The 21,082-nt window shown below is 36.2% G+C and overlaps 1 protein-coding gene across 4 annotated transcripts in view; it reads right to left on the bottom strand.

Moving 5' to 3' along the window:
• Positions 1-21,082, bottom strand: part of dock8 (dedicator of cytokinesis 8) — a 99,216-nt gene that overhangs the window by 61,168 nt on the left and 16,966 nt on the right. For 2 of the 4 annotated variants that reach the window (XR_012384431.1, XM_001920072.9), the window contains exons 2-8: positions 17,267-17,372; positions 9,480-9,655; positions 9,017-9,088; positions 8,512-8,620; positions 1,929-2,141; positions 1,726-1,811; positions 400-466 (exon numbers count right to left, since the gene is read on the bottom strand). Coding sequence is in view for 3 of the 4 variants with exons in the window: in XM_001920072.9 (XP_001920107.4) it covers positions 400-466; positions 1,726-1,811; positions 1,929-2,141; positions 8,512-8,620; positions 9,017-9,088; positions 9,480-9,655; positions 17,267-17,372 (829 nt within the window). In the remaining variant the exon portion in view is untranslated. Of the gene's footprint in view, positions 1-399; positions 467-1,725; positions 1,812-1,928; positions 2,142-8,511; positions 8,621-9,016; positions 9,089-9,479; positions 9,656-14,696; positions 14,856-17,266; positions 17,373-21,082 lie in introns of those variants that run through there. The other 2 variants (XM_009304069.5, XM_021478460.3) reach the window with 2 other exon arrangements.

Raw genomic sequence — 21,082 nt, forward strand, 5'->3', positions numbered from 1 at the left:
TCTAAACGTAGTATAATTACTGATTGCTTAACATCCATGACTGTCACTGCAAGACCTTCTTAAATCTGAGGTAAAGACAGGCTGTGTGTATTTAAATGTCTTGTGTTCCCTTGTTTTATACTCTTCAGACTTATTTTGAGGCCTATTTATGCTTGTATAACTATTGTTTCTTTTAACATTTACTTGTTATGGTTGTTTATGGAAAAGGCTTCTCTTTAAAGTCCAGTATTGTAGAGACTGAAGTCAAGGAATGTGGGAGGACAAACAGGAAGAACACTGACAGGCAGAATAATTATTAATTATGTCTCCACAGCTTAAGAAAACAGATCAAACTACAACAGTGAAATCACATATTTGTAATTTTATTCTTAGCTTTTAAAGTAACCATCAGAAACTGACCTTCTTCTTCTCCTTCAGGTCATAGAGGGCCATTGTTGCAAAGAGAGGCTCGATTTCAATCTCAAATCTGTTAAAGACATTGGAAATATTCTCTCAAAGGAATATACATTTTTAATAACACTTAATGCATGAAGAGAAAAGACAATCAGCACAATTTATACACCATAATTGTAAGATGCACGTGTTTCTACCTAAAGAATGAAATAAAAACAAGAAAAAATTTAACATAAGCGTGTGTATGGAAACAATGCTAAAAGTAACAGGCTAACTAGAATCAAGCTAGAAACAATTGAAACTTGATTTAACACTTTTAGCATTTTGCTAATATTAAAAATTATTTTTTTAACATGTGGATACAATGCTACAAGTAACAGGCTAACTCATTTTTAGCATGTTTGACATAATTATAATTTTAGCATGTTGAAAAAATGCTACAAGTAACAGACTAAGTAGAACCAAGCTAGAAACATGATTTAACAAATTGTTACTGTGTTTAAACATAAACATAATTAATATGTTTTCATGTTTATTGCTTGATTAAACACATTGCTAACATCTTTTAGCATTTTGCTAATATGAATATGTTCTTAACGTGGATACAATGCTACAAGTAACAGGCTAACTAGAACCAAGCTAGAAACATTTAACAAGTTGTTAGCATATTTAAACATGTTATCATGTTTCTAGCTTGATATAACACATTGCTAACAAATTTTTACATTTTGCTGTTGTGAAAACATTGTTAAGATGTGGATACAATGCTACAAGTAACAGGCTAACTAGAATCGAGCTAGAAATATTATTTAACAAGTTGTTGGCATGTTTAAACATGTTATCATGTTTCTTGCTTAATTTAACACATTGCTAACATCCTTTAGCATTTTGCTAGTATGAACATGTTGTTAACATGTGGATACAATGCTACAAGTAACAGACTAACTCGTTTTAGCATGTTTGACATAACTGTACCATGTAGCACTGTAACGACGATTAGCATGTTTCTAATATGCTTTCAGCATGTTTTAGCACACACTGCTAACATGTTTTAGAATATTAGAATGAATTAACAATTTGCTAAATTCTAACATGTTTAGATTTTTGATGGTATTAATTAGCATATTTTAACATGTTGAACATTTCATTAACATCAATTAAATGTTGTTAGCTTGTTTATAAGACAATAACACACGACCAAGATGCTTTATATGTTGCTAACAAGAATTAACATGCAGCTAATATTTTTTAATACTATGATTGCATGAATTAGCCTGTTGCTAAACATAAATCATATTAAACCAAATAAACATCTATGATATGAAGTATTACTTGACGGTCTGGCATCGCACTAATATCCTTTGGCCAAAATGCTCCTTTGGACAGTCAGGAATAGGCCGAATTGCAACAGCATCCTCCTGTAAACAGAATAAATATGGATGTTTTTTTTTTTACCTGAATCATCCTTGTGTTTACACCCTAAACCATTGTTACATTTTTGTTTGCCTGTGATTAATGCAATTTAAAGGCTTCACCTCATCAATAGGCGGGTAGAGGCCAAAGAGTTCGCCATAGCGGTTGCTCTGTCTGGACTCCTGGTTGAAGCGGTCCAATTCCTCTGGGCTGCTGAAACGCAGGACACTTTCCACTCGCTGGTCTGGCTGAAGGGCCCTCAGGTTAAAATCTGAGCTTGTGAGGGTGGTCCGAGCTGAATCATCACACAGTGCTGTCAGCGACGGCGACTTATCCTGGAGAAATATGGAAAATATACTTTGATATCATGGTTTTTAAAATTAAAGATCTATACTCACATTTACCAAAGTCAAAATATATATTATTTATGTTTATTTAATGGCTTTCTGGAACACTCGATTATGATTGGCCTGTTGCAACATTCCAGGGTTTGTTATTCCAAGATAACAATGGCTAAATGACATGGGCTCATCTGGTAACTTCAAATCACCTTGACTATCAGTGAATACGTTCATATTTTTCCATCCACATTCACATGTATCTGCTTGTCTGTCACGTGGCAGTTTTTGACAATGTGGCGCTGTATGTTATCAACCTTTGAAGTCTACATACTAAGGATATACCAAGTAATTGCATATTACTCACACTGCTGATGACATCAGCCCAAAACAACTATGCGAGACTTGAGCAGTAGTCAAGCTCACTGGAGAACACAAGGTAACACAAGAATAAATCGAAGGGCACAACGTGAATACAATGGAAGCCCAGAAAAATACAGTGATTCTTTGTGATTTTTGAAATTGTTGCAAATTTATTAAAAATAAAAACCCTGAAAAATCACATAAGTATTCACAGCCTTTACTCAATACTTTGTTGATGCACCTTTGGCAGCAATTACAGCCTCAAGTCTTTTTGAATATGATGCCACAAGCTTGGCACACCTGTCTTTGGGAGTTTTTGTCAATTCCTCTTTGCAGTCCCTCTCAAGCTCTATCAGGTTGAATGGGAAGTGACGGTATACAGCAATTTTCAGATCTCACCAGAGATGTTTAATAGGATTTAGGTCTGGACTCTGGCTGGGCCACTCAAGGACATTCACAGACTTGTTGTGAAGCCACTCCATTGATATTTTGGCGGTGTGCTTTGGGTCATTGTCAAAAGCACTCTGAAGCAAGTTTTCATTCAGGATGTCTCTATACATTGCTCCATTAATCTTTCCCTTTATCTTGACTATTCTTCCATTTCATGCTGCTAAAAAACATCCCCACAGCATGATGCTACCACCACCATGCTTCACTGTAGGAATAGTATTAGCCTGGTGATGAGCGATGGCTGTTTTTTACCAAACCTAACGCCTGGCATTCACTTCAAAGAGTTCACTTTTAGTATTATTAGACCAGAGAAATTTGTTTTCTATGGTCTGAGAGTCCTTCAGATGCCTTTTGGCAAATCCCAGGTGGGAGGTGGCTTCCGTCTGGCCACTCTACCATATAGGCCTGATTGGTGGATTGCTGCACAAATGGTTGTCCTTCTGTAAGGTTCTCCTCTCTACACAGAAGAACACTGGAGCTCAGACTGAGTGACCATCGGGTTATTGATCACCTCCCTGACTAAGGCCCTTCTCACCCGATCACTCAGCTTAAGCCTAGTTCACACTACAGGACTTTAAACATCAGCAGATCGCTGTGCCGTTCACACTACGTGACTTGACTTTGTGTCTTTTAATCTCTGTGGTGTGCAAACACTCTGTGAATGATCCACAAGAGGGGGGGTCACACACTACATGATCTGACAACAACTCATTCCCCATCAGCTTATTCAAGCTACCAAACCACAGCCAATGAAATTTTGAGGTAGGAGTCATCAGAAAAAACTGAACACTATTGGCTGCTTGTGTACTGATGACATCACTGACAGAGTTTCAAGCTTTAGAGAAAGCATTTAAAAACATTGTCAAATCAGCTGATTTATCAGCGCATTAATCACTCATCTGCAAGGTTCCAGAGGAGAGATACACAGAGAGTTTTTAATTTTTGAAATTTTATAACTCTTTGAAATAAAACTAACATATTTATAATACCCTGCCGTTTTCTAACTATTACTGTATTTCTTTCTGACATTGTTTTTTTTATTTTTTTTATTACAAAACAGTAAAGAACTGAGCCTTTCTGCCTTAAATTACCATATTGGTCAAAATGACTGCATGCATGTCTGATACTTTTCGCTGTGACTTTAAATATGTGTGCATTTTCTTGCCTAGCAACTTCCTGCTAACATAAACAAAACTTTCTGATGGCAAAAAACATCAATTTACTTCAGATATCTTTCAAAACAGCATGTTCTCCTGTTTGAAAGTGAAAATGAAAGCCAAGACCTTTAAGTGTTTTAGTATCTTAACTACATATTTATAGGCTGTATTACCAAAAAAATATTATATTTTTAGGGTAATGTGTCATTAAATATGATGCCAGACATTCAAAGCTTAATTTTAATATCTCAATAATAGCTTTGAATGTAAATATGTTGTGACAATATGGCGTTTTATATGAGAACGGTCAGAATGAGCAGTATGGTAATTCTAATAGTTACAGAATTCTAGTTCCACTGTTAATATATCCTACTCTCATGTCTGTACTAACGCAGAATGAAGCGAGTGTGTTGATGCCCATTCTGACCAATCACAGATGTTTCTGCTGAGCTCCTGAACACACAGTTATTCAGCTCATGCTGATATGCTCTCTCATTGGCTGCAGCTCATCACCACATCTGACCACACGTGGGGTTGAGTCGGCCGACTGCTCTGGAATATTCAGCATGCTAAATGTTGGATTTCCGTCTGCGAGGTGTCGGCGACGCGTCAGCGAGCCTCGTTGATGTGTTGTTCAGTAGTTCACACATAAAGAGCGCCGAGTGCCGAGCACCCGCAGATTTCTTCTTGATCACAGCCCGATCTGTCGGCGAGCTCGTTAACTTCCAAATCGGGCTCAAATCAGGCTTAAAATCCTTTAGTGTGAACTAGGCATTAGATAACTGGCCAGTTCTAGGAAGAGTCCTGGTGATTCTAAACAACTTCCACTTACAGATGATGGAGGCCACTGAGCTCATTGGAACCTTCAAAGCAGCAGAAATTTTTCTGTAACCTTCCCCAGCCTTGTGCCTCGAGACAATTCTGTCTCGGAGGTCTACAGACAATAACTTTGTCTTTATGCTTGGTTTGTGCTTTGACATGCACTGTCAACCCTGGGACAGACAGGTGTATGCCTTTTTCAAATCATGTCCAATCAAATGAATTTACCACAGGTGAACTCCAATTAAGCTGCTAAAAATCTCAAGAATGTTCAGTGGAAACAGAATATACCTGAGCTCAATTTAGAGCTTGCACAGTGTATTCTCCAGTGAATAGAGAGAAAATTGAAACTCTCCCGATCAGCAATAGGATGATCAGATGATTTTATATATACTGTATACACATACATATTTGACAAAACATTTTCTAACAAAATAAACACTTGTTTTGATATGATGAATAAGATAATTCTCTTATTTACCTATTAAAAGTTCATGCTTTTCTTTATACAAGCTTTCTTCCTGTACTATAAAGCTCCTTGTCAAAGGCCAAAAAAAAAAAAAAAAAAGCAGCTCTGAAATGTTTTCCTAATGTCATGTCTTATTCTACTGACTGAATTTAATTCGCTCCTCAGCCACAAAACTGCCAGTGAACTAGACCAAAGGAGTTCGATACATGTCTGAGACTAATGCCTTTTTCCAGGAAAACTGTAAGCCTTTCAGATGGATGAATTCTCAAAACCCTAGGAGAGATTTCTGTTAATCGCCAAATATAAGAACCATATGCACAGACTATGATAGAGGGCATCACGCAGGCTTCCCATGATGCATTCCGTCTAGACCTCTCCATTCCATTCCATTTGTATTCCTAATCTACTTGCTTAAAGACACACAGGCCTTTGGTACTCATCTGGATTGCTAATAACTCCTGCAGTGAAAGCTGAGGCCCTTTAAAGGGTCCCAAATGAAGAGGGGATTTTGGTGTTCCTGTGAGCTCTGAATCTAAACTCATGAAAGATACATGGCGTGAAACAAATCTTTGTGGTTTGGATAATTAAATCTTGGCAGAGCTACTTTGGGAAGGAAGCTGTGGGGACAGAATGAATATTCGTGGCTCATTATGTCCCTGCATCTTCACAAACAGGGTGGGATGGAGCCAAGGTGGTGAACATGGAGACAAAAATTACCTTCGGAAAAGATTTAGCTCATTTCATTTGAATTATTTGTGTTTATTTTCTTCCTAATGTTGATTTTAGTGCAATGGTTGAGTTCTTTATTTGATTTTTAACAAAAACTAATACACCTAAATGCCAGACATGTGAGCAACAAGTGTAAATCAGTCGTTCTGTTGAAGAAAAAAATTCAGTTTAACTGCAAAAATCATGATGAAAAACTACATCACTCATGATGCTTTGCAGAAAATTCCATTAATTAATATCAGAGCCAGCAATCAATAGAAGTCATTTCCACTGATACAGACACTGCACACTGTTCGGAAGAGCTCATCCCTATGACATAATCCCTTCGATGTGGTCACTCTGGAGGGTAATCCCTTCATAGTGATGAGGTATTCCAAATGGAACGCACTGCTTGTTTGGCTGTGCTATGCTCACTGAGACTCTGGTTGCCTAAATTTTGCTCTACAGCATCATGGGTACTGGAGTTTTTTGTCACTATTTCTGCTATTAAACATAGTTTGAAAATAGTTTGAATTCATGTGAACAAATGGGTTTAACAAAAGCACATACAATCAACTTTGAAACAGCGGCGTAGCGCAAATTGGGGATTGTTGACAAGGCCCCCAGGTGAAAAGCGGGGGGTGGGTGGTTGGGTGTTCACAAATGTACAAATGTAAGAAGGGTGCTGAAGAGCGGGGGAGGGGGTGACCACTGTTTGAAATATACATTAAAGTCAAGCATTCAACAACCCTGTAGTGCAAGCAGAAATTTGCTTTGTATGTGTTCACTGTAAAAAATTTGTTACTTGTTTATTTAGTTACTTTTAGTTACTTGAGTTATTTGTTAATTGATCAATTTAGTTTTGTTTGCAGGTATAGAGCTCCTGTCTGCAGTTTTGGTGATTAAAGAGAATGTATGAAGTGTTATTTGAGTGAGTTTGCTAAAGATCTGATTAGCATTAGCATATTAGCAAACAACATCTGTGTCTAAAACAACTGTGTTACATTCTAAATATAATCTACAGAGAAGTATAATCTATAGTGAACTTTAGGATGATTTATAATATATAAATATAACATTAAAGTTACCCTCCCGTGCTGTCTGCACTGTAAATACGATTGGACAGCCTCGGAACTCATTTAAACCCAGAATGATAAGTTATCTGAGCCCTGAGTGGCCAAAACATGACACAGAAAGACATATTTATTAATCCATCCACATTAATATGAGGGAATATACTCCTTATAGATGACCCCATCATTCTGTCTGAAAGGACTTTTTAAAATTTGTTTATTAAGAAGTTTAACTCAAATTACAGTATCCAATGAAAATGTCTTTTTAATTAAGAAATAGTTGCAATGCATCACCATATTTTATTTAACATTTTGAAGTAGTTTACTCAGGATAACTAAAAAAAAAGATAACTATGAATATTGGATAAAAAGTATATCTAAAAATGTTAATATATTTAAATGTACGACTTAATTAAATTTTACAAAAAAAACAAAAAAAAATCAATAAAATTTACTTTGACCTCCCCAAGTAAACTTAAATTAACATTTGTAATTAAACATAGTAATAATTTTGGTTAATATTAAATTTGGAAAAGCTTTGAAGATTTACTAGCCTTCTCTGAGAGAAAAAAATTTCTAAGCTTTTTTCAAGTAAACCCTACTCCTCATTTTTTACAGTAAAGGAATGGACATACTTAGGGGCTTTTTTCCTTTACAACATTGTTTTTTTAAAGTAAACATGCTTCACAGATGTGTGAGACAATTACCCTTGCATCTTGCAGTTTTTTGAAGCGCTGTTTGGACACCCTCATGCTGCAATTTTCATTCCGAATCATTGCGCCTTTGCATCCTTAAAGGTCCAGTGAAATTAAAATAACGTTTTTAAGATGTTAAGATAAGTATGTAATTCTTCAAAGGATATCTATAATCTAGTGTGGTACAAAACAATGACAAAATTTGCGTTTTGAAGATATGAAAGTGATAGAAACATGTAAAGCTTGTAGTTTGTCACTTCCGCCTAAATGGATCAACTTTTAAACCTTATACTTCAGTTTCTCATCAAATCTTGACCAATCAAATGCTCTCTAGTGTCTGACATGCCCCGCCCCCTTCAAGATGTTTCTCATTTGCTTTTCATTTGATGCACGAGAGATCAACCACGCTCACTGGCGATAACTGTAATAAAATGTAACTCTATTGGCTGGTTTTTAAAGAGAGTACCGCACTCTTTTCATTTTTCAGTTGAGATAACATCAAACATCGAATAAAAAAAGCACATTTCAAAGCACTTTATGGGACCCTTAAAATGTCAAAAATACCAGCTGCCACCTGTTGTTGTTGTAAAATAGTATGTACATTAGATGTAACATTGTATAAACTTTGCTTACTAGTTGCTCCTGTTTGTCTGGCTGAACGTCAGACTCAAATGTCTGCCTCTGTAAGATTTTGTTAGAGTCTGTTCTATCAGAGTATGAAATCCATCCATAACCCTGACTTCTGTAATTGAGAAACACAAAAAAGTATAAAAATAAATAAACATCCAAACACAGCATTTTCATCCATTGATCTTTTGTCAAATATGAGATCCTTGTACAATAAAAATCCTTCCATAAAAAAAGTTTCAGAACTATATGATGTGATAGCATGACAAAAGACGGGATTCAGATCACATCGCTGTTCATTTGTTCATCTTGTTAAACTTGTTAATCAAAAGTATGATAGAAAAAGGGCCTAAATTACTTCAGAACTGTGTATTTTGATGTATAAATCTTGCTAACATTATAAGTGTACTTCAGAGAACATTATGAAACAATAGTAAATGAAGTTCTTGTTAAATTGAATATTCAAACTTAAGCCCTGAGGAGTCATAGGAAATGGAGTCTGGGAATTTACCTTCTGCTCACCACCAGCCAAGGCTGCGTGTAACTCTGAACACAATCCCTCACATGGGAATCCAGCTCCACTCTGAAAACACACACATTACAAATATTAATGTACATGTATTATTATTATTATTATTATCACTATTATTATTATCATTATTTTCTAAAAAAGTTTTTATTACCATTGATTGTAACAGTATATAAATAGGCCCAGATTTACTAACAGTTTGTGCCATAAAAAGCCTTTTTGGAATTAAAAACTGTCAGAAAGATGACATTTTGTGGTGAAAACGTTTATTTTTGCAACTTTAAATTAATATACATTTTCATTTTAAAACAATCTGAGCAATCATATGATTTATGTCTTCGTTACTAGTACCTGCATTATTATTTAATACCAAAAAAGCATCTATTCATATTTTTTTCAGAAGGGTTGATGTCCTCAACCCCAGCTGGAATGATACAGCACTTACCCTTCCTCAGCAATAGTGGGGCGGATGGTCCTGCATTCCCTCTCCACAAGCTCAACATCCAGGTCGTCATCAGGAAACTCACCCAACTCCTGCATGACCTCGGCATCGCCACTGCGCAGCTGAGACATCAGGAACTCATCCAGGTCCACTGGCTCAACCGCTTCATATGATTGAGGCTAGAAAGAAAACCACATCATAATATCAAAAGCAAGTAGTGAAAAGTATGATGAGTGTCCAAGAGCATTAGTATTGCCAGTTTTCTCTTGCCTAAATAAATTTAATAAATATTTTTTACAATTCATTAACTATCATATTTTATTATTTCAGTTAACCAATATAATTCCCTAAAGTGCCCCAGTTGTGCTACTTTAAAATTTTATAATTTCTTCAACAATGAGTTTACATGCATCCAAATATGTTGAATGTTATTTACTTGCTCAGGCATATGCTGGATTATTTTTCTAATCAGCCTGAAACATTTTATAATTTGTTACATGGAGACATAGAGTGCATTTTTAGTATTAAGTCAGTTAATACTTAATACTTAATAATTCAGTCTAGGGTTAAGCTATTCGACAAGGTATGCCATTTGATAGTGTAACCCAGGCACACATAAAATAGTACGCTCGGATTAATCCATTCGACAGGGTAGCCCAGGCACACATAATCAGGTATACTAGGGTTAAGCTATTCAACAAGGTAACCCAGGCATTTATAATCTAGAACACTAAGGTTAAACCATTCGACAGAGTAAATCAGGCACATATAATCTAGTACACTAGGGTTAAGCCATTTGACTGGGTCTCCCAGGCACACATAATCAAGTATTCTAGGGTTACGCCTTTTGACAAGGTAACCCAGGCACGAATAATCCAGTATTCTATGGTTGAGCCATTTGACAGGGTAGCTCAAGCACACATAATCAAGTATTCTAAGGTTTAGCCGTTCGAGAGGGTAGCCCAGGCACATATAATCTATAACATTAGGGTTAAGCCATTCGACAGAGTAGCCCAGGCACACATAATCTAGTATACTAGGATTAAGTCATTCAACAGGGTAGCTCAGGCATACATACTCTAGTTTACTAGGGTTAAGCCATTCGACAGGGTAGCCCAGGCACACATAATCTACTATTCTAGGGTTACGCCATACGGCAAGGTAGTCCAGGCACACACAGTCTAGTACACTAGTGTTAAGCCACTCAACAGGGTGGCCCAGGCACATATAAATAGTAAAATTTGGTTAGATATTTATGATAGTTCATCTTATTTTACCAATATTCAAAGCAGCAGCGTAGCTGATTTATGCCATCAAGACCAAACACACACATTGTACATTTCAATATACATATTTCTTACTAAACTAAATCTCTCAGAGAGTAGTCATGGCAAAAATAGAAAGATCTATCATAAAACTCTATTGAACAGGCAGGCTGATGAGTCTGCCTGGTGCAGGGGATCTATGCCACCAAGACCACACATCAACATCAACATATTCCTTAATAATCTAAATCTCTCTATAGGAGATGACATGACAGAAATATAGATACAATATAAGAGATTGATTTTTGCATCTTCAGTATTTACAATGGTTGTTTTTGTCACGTTAGAACAAATGCTGTGTCTCAATTATGAATTCTTCTCAACACAAATACTGTTTGAACATGGGTCAAAGAAGGCAATCAAATAGTTTTGCATATGCATAAGCATAATACAGGATAACTTTTATCCAAAGAACTTGGGAGGTAAGTCTGCCATGCGCTGCACATAATATACACTGGAAAACTATTTGATATTGAATTAACCTTAATCAAAAGCATGTGAATCAAATTTGAAATTGAATTGTTAACCAATTTAATCCATTCCAATCCTACTGTCAAACGATGAAGTCATACCTTTAATCTCCTTCTACAACAACTAATGAAAGGTCTAAATATAAAAACACTGACAACAAGATCTAGAGCAGTCGATGACCTCTATAAAACAATGAAACAAAGGAGAAGGCTGGAACTTGGAAGTAATAAATCATTTTAAAGCTGATGACATGTTCAGACCACAGCAGTAAAAAATGCATTGCCTACAGTTGTACTAGTCTTTAAGTAAAATGTGGTATGGAGCGTGTTTTGTCACAACTTGAAGCAGACAGATCTAGACCTGCTGAAGATCATCAACATAACTCACATCGCTCTTTGGGAGGTTGTGATCTTTCACATTTTTTATTGAAATTGATAAATCAGACTGCTATTATCCTACAAATTAAAACCATAATGCTTAATATATCCTGTAGAAAAACCAGCAGCATGCCAAACAAAGATGCAATAAACTGTAACTTTTTAATAATTCTAAAAGCTGGTCATTTAACATCTCAAATTTCACACTTAGGGTTAAGCCACTCTCTTATCACAACGAAATGTTATCAGAAACAAGCCCTTACAAGACAAGGTCTTTCTAAAGCAATTTTGATAAAAGACACTAAACTAAACTACCCATCTAGATAAGTTTGTTTTATAATGAATGTTATGTGTTTGAGGCATTTCATCAAAGAAAAAACACTGGACTGTTTAAGTTGATAAGCTGATTTCATCTGATCTCTGTGCAAGCCTATTTCTGCCAGAGATTAAACATAAAAAAGAAACAGTGAGAACAGAAAAAATAAACTTTGCACATTTTGAGAGATACAAAAGTGAATTTGGGGGCTGCATGGTGGCACAGGTGGTAGCAAAGTTCGCTTCACAGCAAGAAGGTCCCTGGTTCGGACCTCAGTGTTTATGTGTGGAGTTTGCATGTTCTCCCCATGTTCGCGTGGGTTTCCATCGGGTGCTCCGGTTTCCCCCACAAGTCCAAAAACATGTGGTATAGGTGAATTGGGTGTGTGAATAAGTGTGTATTGATGTTTCCCAGTGATGGGTTGCAGCTCAAAATAAAACATTTGCTGGATAAGTTGGCAGTTTCGCTGCGGCAACCCTAGATTAATAAAGGGACTAACCCTAAAAGAAAATGAATGAATGAAAGGTGAATTTGCACAATATGAAAACACTCACAAATCACAGTTGTAAAATAAAGTCAAAAGCAGCAAACGCTGAGCTGTAAAGTTGAAATGGTGATAAATAGCTGCTGGGTATGATGTCAAAAGTAACAACTTTTACAAGTCTGTACTTAAATTTATTAAAATTTGATGATAGCAGCACTTTCCGCTTGCGTTTGGTGCACTGAGAAGTGATCTCTCGGACACAGCTAATTGGCCATTGTAGTCACGTGTTCAACTGGTTTGACTGGGATTGGCTAGATCGCTTGAAATTCACATCTATCAGAGGATCCATCAGCAGATTGACATGGCCTTCAAACGCAAACAGACAATTGTGCAAGCAATCTGTCCCTTCTTAAGGGTTGATCACACCAAATGTGCATTTCCTTTCTGAGATTGTGATGCATACCACACTGCTTTTTTTGTTTACAGTGTGCTTTTTATGTTGCTAGGCAATGACTGAATCTGCTGCATATTTAGCACTAGCATTGCTGGTGATGCTATAATTGTAATATTTAATAATATTGTGACATTGCTGATTTGAGCTGATTCACCGCCTCTGCTTTCATTTAATTGGAAAATGAAAAAGATGCAGTTGGCGTATTGCGTTATTTTTACAATCAGACATTACTTTTTTCAACTGCAGGCTCACAATGGCAAAAACCTGAGGTGCAGCAGGCAATTAAAACAAGAGGTGCGCAGTGCACAAAAGCAGCGAGCAAAACGCTTGCGGTCGTTAGTAAACACTGTCAAAAAAGGCATTTCTCAACGCAAAAACTGCGGTTGGTGTGATCAAGGCCTTACTTTGCTCTTGAGTGAGCGGGATTTGAACACCAGAAACATCAGACAGTCCAGTAATGTTGTTTTCAACAAATTTTATATCAAATTAATTTCAAAACTCTACATATTGGCCATAATTGACATCGCCATATCTTCTATATTAAATATTAAATAAATGATGTAATACATTCACATTTGGCTTATCGCATTAATAATAAGAAAACTAAGCACTCTTTAAATACAAAATATATAAATATATAAAACATAAATATAAAAAATGTAAATATAAAAATCTTGCATTTCCTAACGTGTAACCACAAATTTTTAGGCAGCGTTAGTTTGAGCCACTGACAGATGTCCATTGCTCACTTGTGAGAAACAAAGTTTCATAATATTGTGAAAAAGGTTTCAATTCTCACAAATGGCCATACTGGAGAAAAATACCATGGTAAAGCTGAATTGGGAGAAATAAATTAATATCTTAGAAATCTAAAGTTGCATTAGTGAGAAACAAAGCTACCATATGTGAAAAATATGGATGATATCGGTCCAAATCGTGAGAAATACAATCACTGCAATGAAATATAACTGCAATCATAAGAAATTAAAGTCACAACATTGAACAATAAACAATTGTAAAAACATCAAATAAGCACACAAGTGAGAAATAGAGATTTTACGAAAGAAAGATATAAAATTAACTTAAAAAAATAACTTTGAAAAACAGTCACAATAGTGAAAATCAATTGCAAAGCCAAAAAATAAATTTACGATTACAAGAAAAAAATTACATTGCAAGATAAAGTTGTGAGCGTTAGTAGAAATGGAACGAAAGGAAGCAGTATTGAAAAATTAAGCTCCAGCAGTACAAGCAAAGCTGCAATGAGATGTAAATAAGTCACTAAAGTCTAACTGCATTTTATTTAATTGACTACCCAAATAATAACTATGCAAACCTCAAATACTACAGTTTTTTTAATCTGGTTTTTGTAGATATCATATAATTTATCAGTAAACGACAGGAGGAGCAGAAAACTAACTATTGACGAACACTAACAATATAGTCTATGGGTGAAGGTGTTATTTCTGTAGATAATCTCACCCCGAAGGAAAACCAAATCAAAACACAATTCTGACTGTATCATTTATATTATCTGCATCACTTCATACACTGGCTTAAACGTAAGCTTCTCATCCTGAGGCCTGACTGTGTGTCTATGATACATAGAGGAAACCACAAAAACATTTCCTGGGGTTTATTCAACTCAAGCTTAATATAACCTATGCACCCTGCATGCATTTTGTATATTTAGCTTAGAGTATCGTTTCTGCATTTAACAACTGAACACAACCAACAACAGATGGAACAAGTAGATCAGAAATGAATCAAAAAAGCAGAGCAAAAAGACTTACCAACTGCTTCTTGCGAACGAATTACAGTGGAACCGACAAGATGGCGTTGCCCGGAAATAAAAACAACTTGTTTCTGCACAACTCTTCCTTAATAGGTTTTAGCCACATGAAGCATTGTATGTTTTGGGGCTTCCATAAGCAGGATGTGACATCACAACCACTTCCCTTACTAGCTATGGTGAAATATAGCAGGGGCACATGTCAAGTCAAAAAGTGTTGAAATCAAGTAATGGCTCAATGACAAAGTACTGCTTTCAACATTATGAGTATTGTCAACATATCGTGAACTAGAAGTATATCTTTACAGTAGCAAGAAATGAATAAATGGGTAAAATGCTAATGTTAGGCCATTATAAAATACTAAACTAACAAATAGCTATTGTGTCATTGTCATTTGTAAACAAAATGATGATTTTTTTACAATAATGCTTGTGAATAATTTGCTTAGTTGATATTGTGAATAATTCAAAGTGATTTTCTGAGTTTGTCATTGGGCGATCTAATGTATAAATTATGGGAAGTCCAAATATCACTAAAGATAAAATATCGTTATCATTATTTTTATCATTTTAACAGCATTTTTGATTTGCACTGCAGCCTGTCTGTTGTGAATAATGGAAATCCTCATCGGGAAGATTATGTTTCTATGAAGCCAACGGCTTTTAAAATCCATGGATATTACAGATGTATGTTTGTGTGGATACGCGCGTGTATGTGTGTGTGTGAAAGCTGGAAGGCACCAGATGCAGTGGTCTGGGCTTTGACCCATTTTCAGCATAGAGAAAGTGCAGGCAGGTTACAGCTGAACCACGAGTTTATTCACACACACAATTGTGGGGACATTAATTTCTAATGTTCTTGAAGGATTTTTTTATTTTATATTTGTATAGTTCAATAAGTCCACTAAAATATCTAATAATAAATAACTATAAAATTATATGTTAAGGCAGCATGGTGGCACAGTGGGTAGCACAATTACCTCACAGCAAGAAGTTCTCTGGTCCGAGCCTTGACTAGGTCAGTTGGCATGGCATTTCTGTGTGGAGTTCGCATGTTCTCCCCGTGTTGGCGTGGGTTAAATCCTGGTACTGTGGTTTCCCCCACTGTCCAATGTGCTATGTGCTATAGGTGAATTGGGTAAGCTAAATTGGCTGTAGTGTATGTGAGTAAATGAGTAAATATGGGTGTTTCCCAGTGATAGGTTGCGGCTGAAGGGCATCCGCTGTGTAAAATATAAGCTGGATAAGTTGCCGTACATTCCACTGTGACAACCCCACATAAATACAGGGACTAAGCCGAAAAGAAAATTAATAAATGAAAATTATATGTTTATTCTTATACATATACATTTAAAATTGCAATAATACAAAACTGGCAACGCAATGGTGCAGTGGGTAGTGCTGTCGCCTCACAGCAAGAGGGTCGCTGGGTCGAGCCTCTGCTCAGTTGGTGTTTCTGTGTGGAGTTTGCATGTTCTCCCTACATTCGTGTGGGTTTCCTCCGGGTGCTCCGGTTTCCCAAACAGTCCAAAGACATGTGGTACAGGTCAAGAAGTGTTACTAATTTGTGAACCTGGATAACAAAATCTGTCTTATTTTGCACAATAATATTTAAAAAAACACATTGAATGAGTAAAAATTATGTATACTATTTTTCTTTAATGCCAAACAATGTATATTAAGTAATATCTAAAAAGTATTAAATATTTATATTAAAAATGCTAATTTCCTACAGTAAATTTTTGTTAAGTAATGTTCATTGCTAAGTACTTAATTTTTAAGGTGATTTTCTCAATATTTAGATTTTTTAAATCCACCAAATTCCCCATTTTCAAATAGCTAAATTAATATAATAGCTAAATAGTAGCCAATTACTATCCAATCTCAAAAAGCCATCAATGAAAAGCTTATTTATTCCTGTATAATGATTATACACAATTTACAGATGTATAAATCTCAATTTAAAAAAGACAGTTTTTTGGTCCATGGTAACTTTTATTTAATAATTAAAATAGAAAAGGGTATTTTGTTAAATGTCGGAAACAAGTTATACAGAGAGGTGTGAAAAATGTAAAAAATATAAACAAATAAATACACATATCAACCTTTATATTTTGCTAAACTGCATTAGGCCATGACGTCAGAAACATTACACACACACACACACACACACACACACACACACACACACACACACACACACACAAACACACACACACTTTCTTATATATGTGGTTTACAGGGCCATGGATTTTCTCCACAGATAAAGAGATTTTCATAATGTTCAACTGTATATTATATCGCCTAACTCTAAACAAAACCCTGACCATTTTTTTTACTTTAAAAAAGATGATTTTGAAACCCTTATGAACATATTATACTGTATACATGCCTTTGTAAACCATATATCCAACCAAACAGAATTTACCACTTCCAGAATAAACTGTTCACAAACACACATCTAAGCATAATCCACAACTGACCAGCTTGGATGTTCAGAATGGATTTGTCTCAGTATTGTTACTTTCCAGAATCTATAGAAGTTTCTATAAGTGAAAGTGCATCACTCACTACGTTGAAGCAGAAAGAGCCAGAAGCGTTGTAACTGTGCCGGTGGTGCGGCAGGGAACCATGGCTGACCCCACTGAAGTGTCTCCGGATCTCTGCCGATGAGTGTCTGAGATGAGAGAGAAAGAGAGAGAGAGAGAGGAAACAAGGATGAAGAGTGTAGAGAGGAACAGATAACAGACAGGTGCAACACAGGATTATGCTCCAGAGAGATTTTGTACAGGCACCAGGTTTGGGTGTGAGCGTGTGACACAAATTTACACACACTGACATCAACTACTTCTATTAATCACTAAACACATGCTTTACCAACCTTAAATGATTTGCTTAAAGTGCATGATTTCATCCATTGAGAACTAATTGGATCGTTGGAAGATGGACATTGCTAACAGAATGAAGAAAGATTGATAAATGGACAAAAGCAGGGCAGAAACAAGACACACACACACTAATAGCCCTGCCCTAAAGGCATTCCATGTGACCAGAAGTGAAGAAAAGTAATTTAGAGGGAGCAGGGAAGGTTATTGTATTTGATAAAAGATTATGAGGGCATACAATTTTTTACAAAATAACGAAGTGCACACAGATACATCATTTAAAACAAGAACTACTGTGTAAATATAAAAAATAAGAAGAGCAAATTTGGATTTCATGGCTGCTTTAAAGGGAGAGTACACTCAAAAGTGAAAAAATCATCCTAGATGTCTAAAAGTAGTAAGTTGGATAAAAATAAAAGCAATTTTATGGCTTCTTACTGTAGCTATTGGCACATTAGGAATCAGAATAACCTTTACAAAGAAGTAAGTAATAAGGTACATTTAGCCGGTTGTTCTTCACCGACTCACATCAGGCTGCATTTAAACCTGCTTTATTCTGCAGAAACAGAATTAAACTTACATTATATTTAGTTACAAGATGACGCCAAACCGTCAAAAAACAGTGGTGCGACAAAGCAAGCATATAAATATGGATGTGAACGTATTCAATGACGGTCAAGACCATCTAAAATACCAGGATGAGCCTGTGTTATTATAAGTTTCAGCAGTTGTTTTCTGGTAATACTGGACCTTGGAATGTTAGGACTGACCAATCAGAATCAAGTATTACAGAGAGCCACTTAATAAGAATAACATACCTTGGAATGGAGTGATTTATTATTCAGAATAAAGCATTGCAGAGAGCAGTGTAGTTAAACTAAAGTCTTATGAAGCCTAATTTTGTTTTCATTCATTTTCCCTTGGCTTGGTCTCTGATTTATCAGAGGTCGCCACAGCGAAATGAACCGCTAATGATTCCACTATTCCAGCATACTGTATGTTTTACACAGCAGATGCCCTTCCAGCGCTGGGAAACACATACACTCTTATTCACACTCACACATACACTACAGGCATTTTATCTAATTCACCTATAGCGCATGTCTTGGACTGTGGGGGAAACCGAAGCACCCGGAGGAAACCCACACAAACACGGGGAGACATGTAAACTCTACACAGAAATGCCAACTGGCCCAGCCAGGACTCGAACCAGCGACCTTCTAACTGTGAGGCGACAGTGCTAACCACTGAGCCACAGTGCCACTGTAATTTTGTTTTGCTTTATTAAGTCAACATGACTAATGAATCATCCAACTTTTGTTTCCATATGCCATTGACTCTGTCTGTTTGAAGAATTTATAGAAAGTACTTTGATCCAAAGTCAGCCAACTGTCTATTAAATCAACCGTCAACGTACAATTTCTGTTCTCTGTTGAAAACGGTTTCAGCCACAGAATACTGACTTTGCAAGGTATACATTACCATTGTTTTAAACATTGTCTCAATACTGAACACATGATCTTATCATAGCGCAATGTATAATGTTTCAGCTACACAAACAAACACACACACACACACACACACACACACACACACACACACACACACAGCAAAAAACAAGTGTAGAAGAAAAAAAAAATTGGAGATTGCATATACATTTTACAAATTATTATAAAAGAAATATAACAAATCAAATTAAACATAGCATTTTTAAATATAGTACAGTAAGGTACTAAATCAAAAAAAAAAGTGTCTCCTTCACATCAATCTGTGAAAACATCTGAAAAGACTGTATTTTGCATGCCAGGCCAGTAGATGGCGATATCAATTTGTGAGGAAATATTATTGCAAGCATGGTGTGCATTCAGAGATGCTCTTCTGCAGACCTCGGTTGTAACGAGTAGTTATTTGAATTAATGTTGTCTTTCTATCAGCTGGAACCAGTCTGGCCATTCTCCTCAGACCTCTGGCATCAACAAGGCATTTGCACCCATAGAACAGCTGCTCGCTGGATATTTTCTCTTTTTCAGACCATTGTCTGTAACCTTAAGGATGGTTGTGCATGAAAATTCCAGTAGATCAGCAGTTTCTGAAACACTCAGACCAGCTCGTCTGGCACCAACAACCATGCCATGTTCAAAGTCGCTTAAATCATCTTTCTTCCCCATTCTGATGCTCGGTTTAAACTGCAGCAGATTTTCTTGACCATGTTTACATGCCTAAATGCATTGAGTTGCTGCCATGTGATTGGCTGATTAGAAATTTGCGTTAACGAGCAGTTGGACACATGTACCTAATATAGTGGACGGTGAGTATATATCAGGCAACAGCCACCTCGCTTGGCCATCAAGAACAACTGCAAAGATTCATATCGATAAGCTACTATATTTGAACCCACAGTATTTGCATTATCATCCCAGCTTCCTAACCATCAAGCAACATTTTCAAAAAGCTTTCCACGATTTCTTCGGTTACAGTTTGGTAGAGCAAAAGTTTATACACAGATCATACTGCTAACATATTTTATTCGCTCTTTAAATATTGACAAAGTACAGTCAGTCAGTGTGATATGAAAGACTCCATTGTACTCTTCTGGCAGTGAGACGAGGACAACAACAAACTCTTCAGTAACACACAGCAATCAGCTTATGAGGAGCCTGCTCTGAAACTCACTAATGAAGCATAAAATTGTTTAGACACTCGTGTTCCCTGAACATTGGATAGGGGGCACTGATGATTGTGTATGTGTGTGTGTGTGTGTGTGTTTACTTATTTGTTGAGAGATTTGTTCCCCACAATGTTAGCAAAGCCTGAGCTTTTTGACATTCTGTCAAAAAAATACAATTTAATGTTTATCTTTAAAGAGCACCTATTTTCTCCCTTTTTCAAGATTTAATGTAAGTCTTTTGTGTCTCCAAAATGTATCTGTAAAGTTTCAGCTCAAAATACCCATCAGATTATTACGCCTTTAATAATCAGAAAAATTTGTGCAGTTAGGACATGGTAGCTGGTTTTGTTGCCTGCCCTGTGCCTTTAATGAATCTGAGCTTGTTCCCCCCGCCCACCGTTTCCACATGCTGTCAGATTCATAGAGATCGCTCTGAGGGGTGAAGACCTTCTGTGTCTCACGAAGAAAAGCAGCACAGTGACAGACAAAAATGAAGCAGATCTCCATTACTACAGTAAGAACTTTCCAAATTGTTGTTTGATGTATTTCTTGTTGACTTAATTCAAGCCTTTCTTCAACGATGAATCGCACACAATGTCGTTATAAAGTTTGCATGGACACATGTTTTTTGCATGGCAAATGTGACAGCTTATATGTAATATACACTGCTGTATGCATATCCGTTATGTTAATATACAAAATAAACCTGATTTAAGGCCACAAACCGGGATTGAAGCATCTTCTTTTATAATTGTACTGACATACGGCTGTGGTAATGAATTATGTAGTGATTTTACTGTCTTTATTACAAACATGCACTGATTTAAAAACATT

This window comes from Danio rerio, chromosome 8 (assembly GCF_049306965.1).
Source record: "Danio rerio strain Tuebingen ecotype United States chromosome 8, GRCz12tu, whole genome shotgun sequence".
NCBI lineage: Eukaryota > Metazoa > Chordata > Actinopteri > Cypriniformes > Danionidae > Danio > Danio rerio.